Below are 15,850 nucleotides of genomic sequence, written 5' to 3' on the forward strand. Positions count from 1 at the left end.
CCCTTATTTTTTTTAAAAATCTTCATCTCGAGAAAATGACATGTCATATCAATACATTAGGACACGACGTATCGAATTCCCAAAAATGAGCTTTTTATTTATGCGTTTTGATTAAAAAATATTCTCAATTGTTTGGATTCAACGAGGAAAATTGGAACCCAATACGTTAGAGCTCAATTCTCTCGAAGATCCCAAATACCGGATATTACGTTATCTTGAAAGTTTTTGAATAAATTGGTTTTGATACTTAAATGATATTAAACATAATCTTTTGAACAAATAAAAATAATGAAATAATCACATACAACGAAGAATGGTGATTCGTAAATTAAAGTGCACGCTAATGAACGACAAAGAATCAATAAATACGAGCAAGCAATACAATACACGTGAGAGCAATTATCTTACATCATAATAACTTCAGTAATTAAATGAACTATTAACCAATTTTTATTATATACTACATAAATAATAATGTTTAGATGAATTTTGAAGCAAATGTTATGAAAATTAAGGTACATAATAATATACATATGTTAATTTACATAAGTAATGCATAGGGTTGAAAAACTTCATGGAATATTATATATAATAGTACGTATAAAAAGGTTGAGATAAATGAAGTATATAATGGAGTATTTTAAAAGATATAAGTTATATAAGAAACAAGTAAAAAAATACATAAATGTGAAATCAATGATATATTTGGTATATATATGTATAATAATCGAAAATAACTTAATACAAATTATATATATATAATAGCATTATATAAAAATATTATTGACTTTTAAAGCACGAAAGTATATATACATAAAAATTTAAAATGCATCATAAAATAAAATTATTAAAATATATAGATAATATTAGATTAACATAAAATATATACTAATATATTAGATAAGGAAAAGAATTAAAATAACAGTATTTAATAAAGTAATTTACGTATATAAAAAGTAAATATATGAACTAATGTAATAGTAATACCAATAATAACAAAAGTAATAATAATGAACTAAATAATTTTATAGCAATAATAACAAAACAGAGGACTAAATTGGCATTAAAGCGGTAATTTAGGGGAGAAATCTGAAATAAACAAAAGGAAAAGTCCAAATTACAAAGCGCGAATAACATGGGGGACTGAAAGGGGAATATTCCAACCCCTCTCAAAACGCAGCGTTGCATATGGACCTAGATGAAATCCGCAACAATTTATGCTGCCAAAATTAAAGAAACTTAAAGGATCGAATTGGAACACAGTGCAAAGTAAGAAGGACTGAGCACGCAATTATCCCTCCCCATACCAAAACGCGCGGATCTAGTCGCGGTTGGATCAGGTCATCGGGCATGGTCGCTAAACGGTGTCGTATTATGTCATTATTTAAACTAAAATTTCTTAAAAAAGACATTTGCAGCTTATACTTTTTTAAAAAAGAAAAAAAAAAAGAAAAATTGCTGCTCCTCTGCTAGGGTTTTCAAACCCATCCCCCTATCGCTGGTCCGCTACTCCTCCGCCATAGCTCTGCCACAGACGGCGATTTAAGCCGACGAGGAGTCCACAGACCACTAGGTAAGTCCCTTTCTTTTCTCTTTATTTTCTCTTTTATAGAAAAGAAGTATAACAAACTAGTCTTGAAGAAAACGAAAAGAAAGAAGAAATCGAAAAAAAAATTCAGATCACCTTTAGAAACTATTTTTTTTATTGCTTTTCTTTCAAAGATTTTTTATACAATATTTGTGGTTCCTATACAAAGGGTTTCGCTTTTTGTTTTATAGCCCCCATTCGAAATAAAAAAAAAGAATCAAATGGAAAAATACAATTTGTTTTTCTTTTCTTTTCTCTGCTGCGTTTTTTGTTCGTGTTCGCAGGTATGGAGGCCAACTGGTGGTGTACGGAGGCGTGCACGTGGCGGTGGCGCACGTGAGAGGGAAGGCCCTAGTGGCTGCGGCGCTAGAGGCTGAATGTTGCTAGGGTTTGCTGCAGTGTATTCTAGTGTTGGGCCATTTGGGCTGAGTTGGTTTGCTGGGCTTAGAATCGGGTTTAGGTTTGGTCTGTATGATTTTGGGCTTGTAACTATGGACTGATGGGCTCTTAATAATTTCTTGTTTTTATTTTTATTTATAACATTGTCCGGGCAAATTGGGTATTACAACAACAACAACAACAACAACAACAACAACAACAACAACAACAACAACAACAACAACAACAACAATAATAATAATAATAATGCAAAGAACACAAGAATAATAGATGAGAATAAGGAGGATTTCTATTGCATTTCTCTTCATTTTCATCAACATTACAAGTAGTATACTCCTATATATATATAAGGAGATTAGACTCCTCATTTTCTAATACATAAATAGGAAAAATGTTACATGGAGATGAAATGTGAAAAGTTAAAGAAAGATAAAAAGTGAAAGATTGAACATCCACTCAATAGCATTCATAACAACATATGTAATTCCTCTCTTCCAAAGAGAAGTTTGTCACACTAGAAATATAAAAGCTGAATGTAGGTTCTTCACAAGCTCCTTTATTGTCATGCAGAATTCCATATCCATCTGCAAAAAAAATATGAATATCATTGAAGAAAAAAATAGGTAAAAAGACCTTTTCAGTATTATTTACAATTGAGAAATGACATTAACACCGTGATTAATTGTCCTTAGTTGCTCACTTTTAGAATTGAAAGGGATTAAATTGGTCGGATTTTTTGAGAATGACCAATTTGCTGAATATTGAAATTGAGAGGGATTGGAGATGTATTTTTACCAAAAAGTTACATTAATGGTTTCCTATATATATATATATATATATATATATATATATTTATACTGAAATCAAAGTACCTGAGCAACAATGGTGATATGAAGAGCACAACTCCCAAATGTCATTACATTGCTGTTGATGACTGTTAGGTTAAATTTCTCGATTGCAGAAATGATTTTCTCAGGAAACCCTTTCCTTTTCTCACAGTGAATACTTATGAGAACACTTTGGTCACAAAACCTTGCTTCGATTTCTGGTAATGGCTCATCAAATGGGGCACTGGAAATTTCATCCCAGCTTGAAAATTGAGCATTAATGTCACCCAAGAGCTGGTATTTCTTCACAAAAACCACAGATTCAATTGATTTCTGCCTGGCCTGCTCTTCAAGTGTCTTCACTTTCTCTTGCAATTGTTTCATATACTTTATAGCATCTCCAAGCACTGTTGCCTTATCCATCTGCCAACATAAAATCTCGTTGATCTATATAACTAAACTGCACTTACACTATACATACATACATACATACATATATATATATATATATATACCTTCTTTAAGCCAGGAACTAAAGCAGATAAAGCTATGAACTTCTCACTGAGCTTTTCTCTTCGTTTCCTTTCAGCCATGATATGATCTTTTGATTGAGAAATTCTATTGTTAGTGTCATGGTAACCTTTAACCAAAAAATTTTGGTTACCAAAAGGGTTATAATTGGAACTGGAAAAAGGGAGAGTGTGTGGTGAAAAAGAAGATTGAATATCAGTTGAAATATGGGTTTTGCCTGACTTGCAGCAATTGGTGATTTTAAGCTGTTTTTGAGGTTTATCAATGGTAGCAGGTCTAGAAGATGAAGCTTCATAGTGCTGCGAATTGTCTCCAAAAGAAGCTGATACTGGAACTGGAACTGGGAGGACGCTGAGTTCATCAATACACCATTGATTGAATATGTTAGGATTCTCCAATAAACCCTGTGTGGATTTTGAGATTTTTAATTTAATGGCATAAAGAAATTCCATAATAAGGAAAAAAATGATTTGTCTTACCATTTCAGGTAACTCTCCAATTGGTGGAATCTCCATTCAAGAAAGATATTGTTCTTGTATATTCTGAGATGGAAAAGGACATTGAAAGATATCAATGCATATGACAATTCAACACAAAAATGTAGACTGATTAAACAAATTAAACTAGTTCAAGGATTAAAAAGCAAAATGAAACCAGATAAGGAAAAGAATTCCCATGAACAGATCCACAAAAGTATTGGTGTTGACTGATTTTTTCTCACCTTAAATGATTGTTAAAGCTTTTCTAATGTCAACAAACTTTTAGGGCTTTACCATGTTTATATAGTCCAAGTCACTCGTGGGTAAACCACCTTAACATCCAAAAAAGGGTTAAATTTGGTAGTTAGTCCCTGTAATTCTATAGATTTTGAAATTTAACCTCTATACTTAAAAAGCTAAAAAAAAAAATTCAACCCTCCTACTTTTTTTCAATTTAAAGATAGTCCAATCATTATCTCGTTCGTAACATCCAAAAAAGGGTTAAATATGGCTTTCTCTGTTCACACTGCATACACCAATCTAAAGCTCTCTTTTCCCTTTTCTTTTAAAGTTCAATTTTTTTTCATGAAACAACTTTGGACGTTACAAAATCGAGAACCAAAATTTAAACAGCTTTTTTCTCTAATCTCTAACACTGACTATTAGATCGACTTGGATCTAAGGTATGTTCTACTCGTCGATGGGTACTAATCTAACCTACCGATCATCGAATCATCGTTTAAAGCTCGTTGGTCGAAATTAAAAAAAAAAACTTTTGAATAGTTCAGTGACTTAAATGAAAACTTGCGAATAGTTCAATGACCAAATTGTAACTTATCCACAATTTAGTGACTAATAATTTAATTTATCTTTTTATTCAAAACAATATAAGCATATAATTTATCTTGAATTAAATATTTATAAATATAAATAAACTTGATTAAATTTTAAAAAATATCAGGGCCTCAACAAGTTAGGCAGTTCATTTGGTTACTCCTTAAACAACGACTTTTAACAAATTCTGAAAGGGTTCAGAAGGGTATTATGTTGGATGAGTCTTGCCATCTTTGTGGTCATGTTATTGAGGATATTTTACATATCCTTAGGAATTGCTCCTATGCGAAGGAAATTTGGCATCAAGTCATTCCTCCCAATCATATTAGGCGCTTCTTTGCTGGTAATATTTCAAATTGGCTGATTTCGAATTTGCAGGTCTGTAAGGCCAATAACTTGAGTGATTCAGATTGGACCTATTTCTTTGGAATAATTCTGTGGCACATTTGGAAAAATCGCAACTTGTACATCTTTCAAGGAAAAGCTATGAATCCGAAGGAAGTCATCAAAGTTTCGTATTGCTGGGCGAAACATTTCACTTCTATTCACAATGAAGCTTTGAAGATTAATACATGGTTAATTTACCCAAATAATATAAAAAAAATAGAAATAGGCTATCAGCAAGACTATTTACCAAACAAGTATGTTTTTTTTTTTGGTGGAGTCTTTCTCATAGGCGCCACCACATTTTTTTATAATATTTTTTTTGCTTTAAAAAAAATTATTGTTTTATTTTTTTTTAAATTATATATATACTAGGTCAAAATACAACCAACGGTCGGGTTAAAAATACCAGCGCGTGTGATGCTACCTGGACTGGCGGCACTAGTCGCGCCTATCAGATAGGCGGCACTAGTTGCGCCTGCCAAGTAGGCAGCACTGGAGTGACCAGTCCCCTCACCCCTGCACGTCGTTTGCCCAATGTCTCAGCCTTCTCCTGCCCCCTGCGCACAACACATTGCTAAGGCAGTGCTTAGTCCCTTCAAAAGGGAAAAAAATTGAAATGGAGGACCTTATAAGCGTGGTCCCCCAAGATGAACCACCGGTGTGTAGGGAAGAAAAGAGAGAAAGGAGAAGAAAAAAAGAAAAAAAGGTAATGTATTATTTTAGTAAATAATTTTGTTTTTAATTTAAAGAGTCTAATTAAGATGTTGTGAATTTTTTATTTATTTATTATTTATAAATTGTTATGTTTAGTGTTTATGGTTTTGGTTTAATATTTTTTATGAATGTAATTTTTTTGTTTTTTTATAATTATTTTAAAATTAATTTGCTTGTAATTTAGGATTATGTTATAAATTGTCGTGTTTAGTTTATTATTTGGTGATTTTTATTAATGTAAAATTAGTTTGTTAGTAATTTATTATAAATTGTTGTGTTTTGTGAGTTTTAGTAATATAAATTTTTTTAAAAATAATTTTATAGTTAATTTGTTAGTAGTTTATGATTAGGTTATAAATTGTTAGCGTTTTGTGTTTTGTTATTTTTTAGTAATGTAATTTCTTTTAAAAAAATGTTATAGTTATTTATTTTGTTAGTAATTTATGGGATTAGGTTATAAATTGTAAGTGTTTAGTTTAGGTTTTGTGATTTTTAGTAATGTAATTTTTAAAAAAATAATTTTATAGTTATTTTGTTAGTAATATAAATTGTTAGTGGTTAGTTTAGTGTTTCGTGACTTTTTAGTAATGAAATTTTTTAAAATTAATTTTATAGTTATTTTGCTAGTAATTTATGATTAGGTTATATAAATTGTTAGCGTTAGGTTTAGTGTTTTGTGATTTTTATGTAATTTTTATATAATGTAATTTTATTTTATTTTTATTTATTTGACAATTTTTATTGTTTTATTAAAATATTGATTAAATTTGTTGTTATATAATTTTATAGGTTGTTTGAAAAAACTAATCGGTATGTTTCTATTTCTATTTTTTTAATTAGTATGTTTTTTATATTTAGATAGTTTATATTTATTTTAATTACATTATTATTGTAAACTAACATAAATTTTTTATTGTAGGTAAGTTATGGGAAATTGTCGATATTTACTTTGTTTTTCTTTCTAAAATTGAAATTATTTATTGTATTTTTGCAACAAATTAAATGAATTTATTTTTCTAATCGCAGATTTGCAACAAATGGATTCTTTGATTAATAATAATAATCACTTATCAAGTATTATTAATGAGATGGTAAAGAAATTTTTATTTGATATTCATGTTATTTGCGGAATTAAATTATATTGTATTAACTATTTTGCTAATTTAATAATGTCAGGGCCCGTACCGCGCATTGAGGGGTCGTGTTAATAGTGTAGGGTTTCTTCCAGAGGAACGCCTAATGTCATACTTAGAGTTAGCCGAGTTTGGATCAGCAGCATTGATCCAAACCTTTGATCTGCGATACGACTTGATTTTTGCTTTAGTCGAGCGATGGCGTCTGGAGACCTACACATTTCATTTGTTGTGTAGGAAGTGCACCATCACTCTGAAGGATGTTGCACTGAAGCTCGGGCTCCCCATCGACGGGAATGTGGTCACCAGATTAAGTTCGATCTCTAGGTCGGCTACCTTTTGCTATGACTTACTTGGACGCTCACCAAGTGAGGGAAAATTTACTGGTTTGAAGTGTTCATGGCTAAAGGTCAATTTCGAGCATTTGCCAAGTACTGCCACTGAATGGGAGGTTATACATGTCGTTCGAGCTTATATTATGCACTTTATAGGGGTGTACTCATGCCGGATGCAAACGGCAATAGGGTCTACTTGATGTGCTTAGCACTATTATCTAATTTGCATAACACCCGTTTATGTAATGACTTTTTCGCCATTTTAGTTATTAATTTTAGGGGTTTTTGCAAATTAAATAATAAACTTTGTATTATTTACGTAAAAACATTATTTAATTCAACAAAAATATAAACGCAACAAGCTTTACACTAACTTTGTAATTCAAATTAGATTAATTGTAACAAATTTTAGATTCAATCCTCTCTACATGTAGTGAATGTAATTAATAGGGCTTCAACAGCATCTCAATTCCTAACCGATCGTGACGATTGTCCAATATGGTAGTTTTGATGTTAAGGTTGCACAGGTCGCCCAAGACAACTGTGAACCTATTGTAGGGTCGGTAAGCTTACCTAGACCACTAATTGACTAAAATGACTGTATGACTGTTACAATTATGCATGTTAATAAGCATGATGATGTCCCACTGATTTGATACTGTATGCCATGATATTATGTTTTAGCATGTCATATATGTATATTGCATTGCATTGGGGTTCGGTGGGGGTTTATATTATTCGGAAGAAGTGCACTGAATGGCCTCGAGCCTAATTTACTGGCAGTTCAGCTGCAAACCACTATCTAGTGCCGCATTCAGTACTTTTTGGAGTGTTAGGATGGGTGAGTTGATTATATTCCCACATGGAGTGTAGGGTTGGACGGAGTTGGAGTGTAAAGGCTGGCTGGGTAGGATTTGATATTGCATATTTGTTACTGTACTAAATATGGATACTGTAATGGGCCAAGGCCCAAACGCATGACTGCTACTATATTGTAATGGGCTAAGACCCTAACTGAAACTGAAGCTGTTACTGAAATGGGCTTAAGCCCAGACTATGATTGTTTTCTGTCTGCTTGTTTATAGGGAGATTACACACTGAGTTTTTGTAAACTCACCCTTCTGATTTGACTGTACAGGTAATGCCCAGACATAGGCGGATCGGTGCGACGGAGGACTCAACGGTAGCCACACGACCTATTTAATTCGACTTAGTACTTAATTATAATTTTAAATTTATTTTGGGGGTATTTTACTGTAACAATGGCCTCTTTGGATTTATATTTTTAATTTGGGATTTTTATTGTTTTGATTTGTAACTGCTAGTAGTAGGATAATCGAGTTTTCAAAAAGAACCAAACGTTTTAACAAAATTCACTCAAATACGCAACTGTTTTAAAAAGCTTCCGCAATAAGTGACGTTTTGAAAATTAATAACATTTTGAAAGAGAATAACTTTATGAATTAACATAATATACTGTCACGAGGTTATATAGGTAAGAGGTTTGTGACAACAGCACACTTTTCCGAAAAACACTACCATATGACATCTCCAGATTTGGCCATGTTACAAAGAAAAACTCGATTCAACTCGAAAAAAATTCAAATTTTGAGTTAAACAAATCAAGTTATTCGAGTCAACTCGAATTTTTATACCTAACTATTTTAACACATGTATTAAATAAGTTTTTTCCTTGTGTTATTACACTAATATCAAAACATGTTATCAAAGTTGATTTTTGATATATTCTACACCATCTTACAAAGTATTTTTACTTGTGTCCATTGACCCTCACATTTGAAGATAACATGGAACATGGTAAAAGTTCCATGGAGCCTATGTACTAGGAGCAAGATTGCATTTTGCCCTATTTACTCAAAAATGAGAAAACTAGTCTTTGTACATTAAGTCAAAAGCAAACTAGATCCTTTCTATTAATTCATCTACTTCTACTTTTTAAAACTAGCGTGGCTGACAGAATAACTAGACGTTACACGTGGAGTATCACTTGTACCTCATTCTGACATACAAGGATCAATTTTTAATAGTAAAATTGAATAAGGTTTTTAACAAAAAGACCAATTTGCTCTTTAATCTAATGTACAAGAACTAATTTGCCTATTTTTTTGAGTATAGGGGGCAAAATGCAATTCGGCTCCTATTACAAAAGCCTCCTTATTACTTTTACCCATGGAAGATTTATATCTCAGTTCCGATTATTAACTTTAGTTATATAACTTATTTGATATACTTATAATCAAGACTAACTTGCATAACAAGGCTTCTGTAGTAACACAAATTCACCAACAAATTAACATCAAATAGTTTGAACTATAACTGAGAGAATTATTATACTCAAATGAACCAATGGGAACTGATAACACATTTGGAATTCCCAAAATCCCTCAAAATCAAACCTTTTTATCTCCTTTATTCAACTTCTTCACAAACCCCTAAAAACCAATCTTTCACAAATGTCAAGAGCCAAGACATATTCCTTAATGCATGTGTCATGGGGCTAGACCTTTCGTCTTGCAATCTGTGTGACATTAGATGATTTCTTCACTTCAAATGTACCTAAATTAGTCTAGCTCTCGTAAAGTGAGAATTCTTGCAAAAATTCTCTAAGGCACCAAAGCAAAGTGGAAGCAAACTTTAAAAATGAAGAAGCTACAACAAAGAAAGCCACAAAAAGAGAGTGCACACCAAGTGTTTGAGTAAATGCTCTTAATATTTCTTTAATTTGGAAAGAATGAAGTGATTACAAATAAAAGGGGATACCTCTATTTATATTTAAGCTCCTCCAGATCCAACGGTATAGATCGATTTACGTCAACAGCTAGATTAGTGTCTATCTATAATATAAGAGTCGTAAGGGATTTAAACTCTATACATTTTTATCTCTTAGAATTTACATTAATTACCCTGATAACTCTTGTTCTACTGGAGTGTTTCACTGGCCACCAAAACTTCAATTAGATGAGTTTTTGCTTATATTCCACTAATCAGGCTAGTTCAAGTGAATCAAATGAATCACATTTCATCTATTGACCTTTATGGGACGTTTCGTGCGTATTGCTCACGGACTTTGATCCGCAACCTATGACACATGGACAAGGATAGCAAGTAAAAACCAACCCAGTTGACATTAAAAATTGGAACTATTTATGCAAAAAAAAAAAAAGTGGTTAGATTACAGGAGTTTCATGTATTTCAAAATTTGAACTATTGATACAACGTGTGTTAAATAGATGTAAAAATATTTACAATCTTATTGATAAGTGGGCGAGAGGATTGGGAGAAAACTGAGGTAACATTAAGGGTACGTTTGGTTCACTGTAATGAAATAGAGCTGTAATTGAATAGAGTTGTAATTGAATAAAGCTGTAATCAGTAATTCAATTGTTTGGTTGAATGGAATGGAATAAAACTGTAATAGTATTCTTGTGTTTGTTTGAATGGAATACTGTTGTAATAGCATAAGGAAAAATAAAACTAAAATGACTAGAATATCCTTAGCATAATTTTTTTAGGTAGATGATTATTGTTATTGTTATTAAATTTTAATAAGATTATTATTAAAATGATTTAATAAAAACAATAAACAATTTAACCATATTTTAACATAATTATTATTAAATATAATTTAATAAAATTTTATATAATTTAATAAAATTCTTAATATAATTATTATTATATGAATTTACTAAAATCATAATATATAATACTATAAAATATATATAATCTACTTTATTATTTTTAAACGCAATACATATTTAATGTGCCAAAATATCATTAGTGAAACAAATAATTTAATTATTTTACAATAAAAAACAAAATATTAGAAGTAATAAATAACTTGAGAATTATATTTGACATCCAAACATAATATTCATATATTAACAAAAGTCACATGATTTTATTAGTTTATATGTCATAATCCATATGTTATTAAGCATCTATTGCAACAGGCAGTTATTCTTGAGACGTTATCTTTAACCTACCATAGGCTTGAATTTGATCCTGAATTTAGTGATAGATGTAATAGTAGTCCTAAAGAGTTAGTTGAAGAGGAAATTTTTAGCTTGCCTAGAGTTTCCTCTCTTGTTCATATATTGTTTCATTAGACAAATTATTAGAAGTTCAAAACCTGAGAAGGTTGAATGCTATGATGTTTGGAAGAGGTACAGATGTTCTAAAATTATTAAATATTTGGGTTCAATCATTAGCCTTTGTTCATTACACAATAGTTTCATTCACCTCCAAAGAGTGAATGTTGCAGCAAAGTTGCCATCATGGCTACATAGAACAATAAAGAAACATACAGACAAAATTGTGAAGAACTTGGTACTATTGTGTCTCAAAATTTCACATCGATTAGTTGTCCATGTACCTTGCACACTAGGGTGTTTAGTTTCATGGCCCGTCTTCAATTTCACAACGTTTCTTCCCAATGCGTTTCTTAGCCTGGTTGCATAAAGAAGGATAACTTCAGGAGTCATATTCTTCACACATACCACCCGCTCGTTTTTGTTCTCTGATAAGGAACCGATCACATGATGCGAAACACTAACACCATTGGTGGGCATCTGTTGTTGTTGCCGATTTATTTCTTTTTTTTACCTATGGCCCCATTTTTCCATCCGTGTTAGACCGTGGAATCACATGTAAAGGATAAAGGAGACGATGAAAAAAAATTTACTGGCGTCGCCAGGACTTGTGTTAGACAGACGTGATAACCAACTACACCACGACACCACTACTTAAAAGTTCGGTACATTATTTATAATATTGGTTTTTACAATTTTGCTATTCATTGGAGGTGAATCATGTAAAAGTGCACACATAGTGACCTCTGCCAGCTTGGTTTACCTTCGCTCTGCCAACCTATTTTGGCTTAAGTGACTTGTAAAGAAAATAATTCCAAATTATGATACACGATTTTAGAGGTTGAATGGTGACAAATAAAAACTACATTACTCAATCCTGTCCACTAATATGCGATTGGTAAACCAAAACTGGAAAAAGAAAAATAAAATGAATTATTCATAAAAAATTAAATGCAAAAGTCCATGACGAATAGTTTTTGTAGAGTTGATAGAAACATTGATAGATAAGTTGCTTCACCTTGCATTCATTTACGTTTCTTTTACATTTTTTTGACCATACATTGAAGAGTGGGATCACATATTTAATGGTTAGTAAATAGTTGTCCCAAGGATTCCTTTCGCAATAATTTAATTTCGTTTTGAGATAATAATTGTAACACCCCTAACTCGAATCTGTCACCGGAACAGAGTTACGGAGTATTACCGGAGTTTACAAATTAATTATTAAACATTTCATTTCATCTAGCATTCATATTTGAAACCAATCAAAATCAAAAACATTAATGAGTCAACGTTGGCCAAATTAACTTATACATGCCATTATAACCAGAATCAAATCATCTAAAATTACCGATAGAACCAATGGATAGTGTGATAAAACTCCGACAAGCTCCCAACCCGTTTGAGCTTCCGATAATCTTTAGGGTAAATAAAAACAAATACGTAAGCAATGAATGCTTAGTAAGCTCATGTAGTCTTTAATCATATTAGTTTATTTCAAATATGAAATCTATACATATCAAGGATAACCCAATATTGATACCACAATACTCTCGAAGCTATATTTAATAATTCACAAGCTGAATAAATCCACAGTATCACTTATATATACTATCCCAAGTTTAGTAGGATTTTATATAACTTTAACTCTTCATAATTTCTTTATTTTCATTTACATTTTTTTACTTTCCATGTTTATTCCATATGCATGACACACAAGTTATAAACATATCATTCAACCATGGTCACAAGCTAGTGCATTTAACCAAAGCCTTTTTTCGAATTGATCACATGTTAAGTCATTTCATAAGAAATTTCATAATTTAAACCTTACCACTTTTTCATAAGCATTGGCGTATTTTCACTTAAATACTTTCCAATTCAATGCATTATATAAATAATCATATTTCCATTTAGCCAATGGCTTGTTACTTGCCTAAGCATCAAGCAACAGCACTGGTTAGCGTACTTGCACATATTACATATAAATTCAACTTTGATAAACTTATTTTCTCGACATGTGACACTTGACTCGTCTCAACATACATAATTTCCTTGTCAAATACAATATAATTAATAAACACACTTCCTTCATATCAATATCAATAATAATCTATAAATCTTTCATTTCAATCACATAAGTCTCTTACCATTTCTTACTGAATTTAAGAACGACTTACGGATATGAGTACATCGTTCTTTTTGTGCCATAGTTCAACTATCATCTTACACATGCATCGCCATGGCCCTACCATGGTCTTACATTTGTAGTGCCATAACCCAGTTATGGTATTATCCATCAATTCATCCTTTGCCACAGAACGATTGTACTCAATCTCGCGTTAAATCCAAACTGAGTATTAAATTCAATAATATATTTCCAATAATAATTCATTAACAATATAATATATTAATAATTTGAATTTGATCAATTCATGAACTTTAGGTTCATGCTTTCAAATCTCACAATTTGACTAAAAATTTCTTTCTTATACTTTCAGTCGTACGATCAATCAAATTTATTCAATTCTCACATTTCGGTTATTCACCCTATTAACAAACCCGGACCTTGACGGATACAAGGATTCCAACCAAACACACCAGTACGGCACATTGTGCCTAAAACGGGACTCAGTACCTGATCAATATATCAGAAGCAGTATATGACACATAAAGTGCCGAAACAACACACGTGGTGCCTAATACGACACATATAGTGCCTAATCGGCAAAGCTGATAAATTCCCGTACTCTTCCAATCATATGGCATGCCAACTATATCCGACTAAGCCCAATTAGTTAATAGGGTATTCAAATCACTTTCTCAATTTTAATTTCACTTTCAATGTACAATTCAGTTCGATACAATTTTCCACTTTCCAACAATATACTATTAAATATTCATACATAATCATACTTCATCTCAATTTCATTCATTCCAATGTTGATACTTACCTTAAAATTCTACTTACCATACACATAAATTTAAAGATAACATTTAATAAATAGTAGTTTAATTTATAGTAATACAAATTTACAATTGAAATATAAACTTATATTAATATTTAATTATAACAACAACCATATCATATTTCATTTGTTTCACAAATATCTCAATTCTCATACTTGCTATATAAATAGCTTTTCACAATTTATTTCATATTTCATTATACAATTGTAGTATCCATTCCGTAGTCATTTCATGAGTATATAACTCACATATTCCATATATTTTCCTCCTCCTCCTCTCCATTCCACATCCTTAATGTATATAACATGCTTATATGTAATATTATCTATAATTCTACTATTTATTTATGTTTATATCAAAGCTATCCACTTGAGTCATAGTCAATAAATTATTTATATCTTGAGCTATAGAATTCTAAATTAAGAACTGCTTGATGTTTTTGAAACTAGACTCAAATATCTTTCTACCATAAAATTTTCAGAATTTATAGTTTAGCCAATAAGTATAGTAAAATCTTCAAATTTGTTCATATTCTACTGTTTGACAGCTTTGACCTTTGCTTACTAAAATTAATTATCTCTTAGTACGAAATTTGTATGATGTTTTCGTTTGTTTCTATTGAAAACAGGCTCATTAATAATTTAAACATGTAAATTTTAACCCCTAATTATTTTTCTCCAATTTTTTATGATTTTCCAAAGTCAAAACAGGGGAACCCAAATTCATTCTGACCTTGTCTCACAAAATTCATTATATCTCATGATTTACAATTCCATTACTTACATCGTTTCTTCTATGAGAAACTAGATTCAATAATATTTAATTCCATATTTTTTTCATCCTCTAATTCAATTTAAAAAATTTATGGTGATTTTTCAAAGTTAGTCTACTGCTACTGTCCAAAACTGTTTTAGCGCAAGATGTTTATTACCATTTTTCCCCTAAGCTTTTAATAAATGATAATTTCGTCCCTGCTCAATTAACCTCTCAATTGAGCTGATTTTTCTCAATTAACACTTTATTCTATCACTTTAAACTACTTAATAACCTTTGGGAATCAAAATTTCAGCATTAGACTTTAATTCCAACTTTTTCACAATTATGTCCTAAAAATCAATTTCTAATAAAATCATCTCATAAACAAATTAAAACTTCAATTTCAAGCTATTTCATCATAAACTTACAACACTCAACCATGGTGACTTTCAATTTCATCCATGAAATCAAAAACTAATGAATTTAATAGTAGAACCTAGTTGTAAAAGTTTTAAAAACACAAAAATTACAAGAAAAATGCAAGGAGTAACTCACTTGGTGCAAAAATTATGAAATATCAGCTTAAAGAACCCCTCCTATGGCATTTTGGCTGATGAGAATGAAGAGAAATCTCAAGAAATCTAGATATTTCCACATTAGTCCTAATTTTATTTAGTTAATTATGCAATATTCCAATTTTGCCCTTAAATCATCCATTTTCTTGCTGATTTCATGTCCTTCTCGTCCAACCCAAACAAATTCTGGGTCTAATTGCCTTTTAAATCCTT

The 15,850-nt window shown here is 31.0% G+C and overlaps 1 protein-coding gene across 1 annotated transcript; it reads right to left on the bottom strand.

Moving 5' to 3' along the window:
- Positions 1 to 2,266: 2,266 nt before the first annotated feature.
- On the bottom strand, positions 2,267 to 4,093 carry LOC105778845 (transcription factor bHLH25). Its single transcript, XM_012602603.2, has 5 exons — positions 4,067 to 4,093; positions 3,825 to 3,887; positions 3,330 to 3,749; positions 2,860 to 3,237; positions 2,267 to 2,571 (listed from the first exon to the last, which is right to left on the bottom strand). The coding sequence occupies exons 2-5, from the start codon at positions 3,858 to 3,860 to the stop codon at positions 2,497 to 2,499; spliced, it is 909 nt and encodes a 302-aa protein (XP_012458057.1). The 5' UTR covers positions 3,861 to 3,887; positions 4,067 to 4,093; the 3' UTR covers positions 2,267 to 2,496.
- Positions 4,094 to 15,850: the final 11,757 nt, after the last annotated feature.

This window comes from Gossypium raimondii, chromosome 4 (assembly GCF_025698545.1).
Source record: "Gossypium raimondii isolate GPD5lz chromosome 4, ASM2569854v1, whole genome shotgun sequence".
Lineage (NCBI taxonomy): Eukaryota > Viridiplantae > Streptophyta > Magnoliopsida > Malvales > Malvaceae > Gossypium > Gossypium raimondii.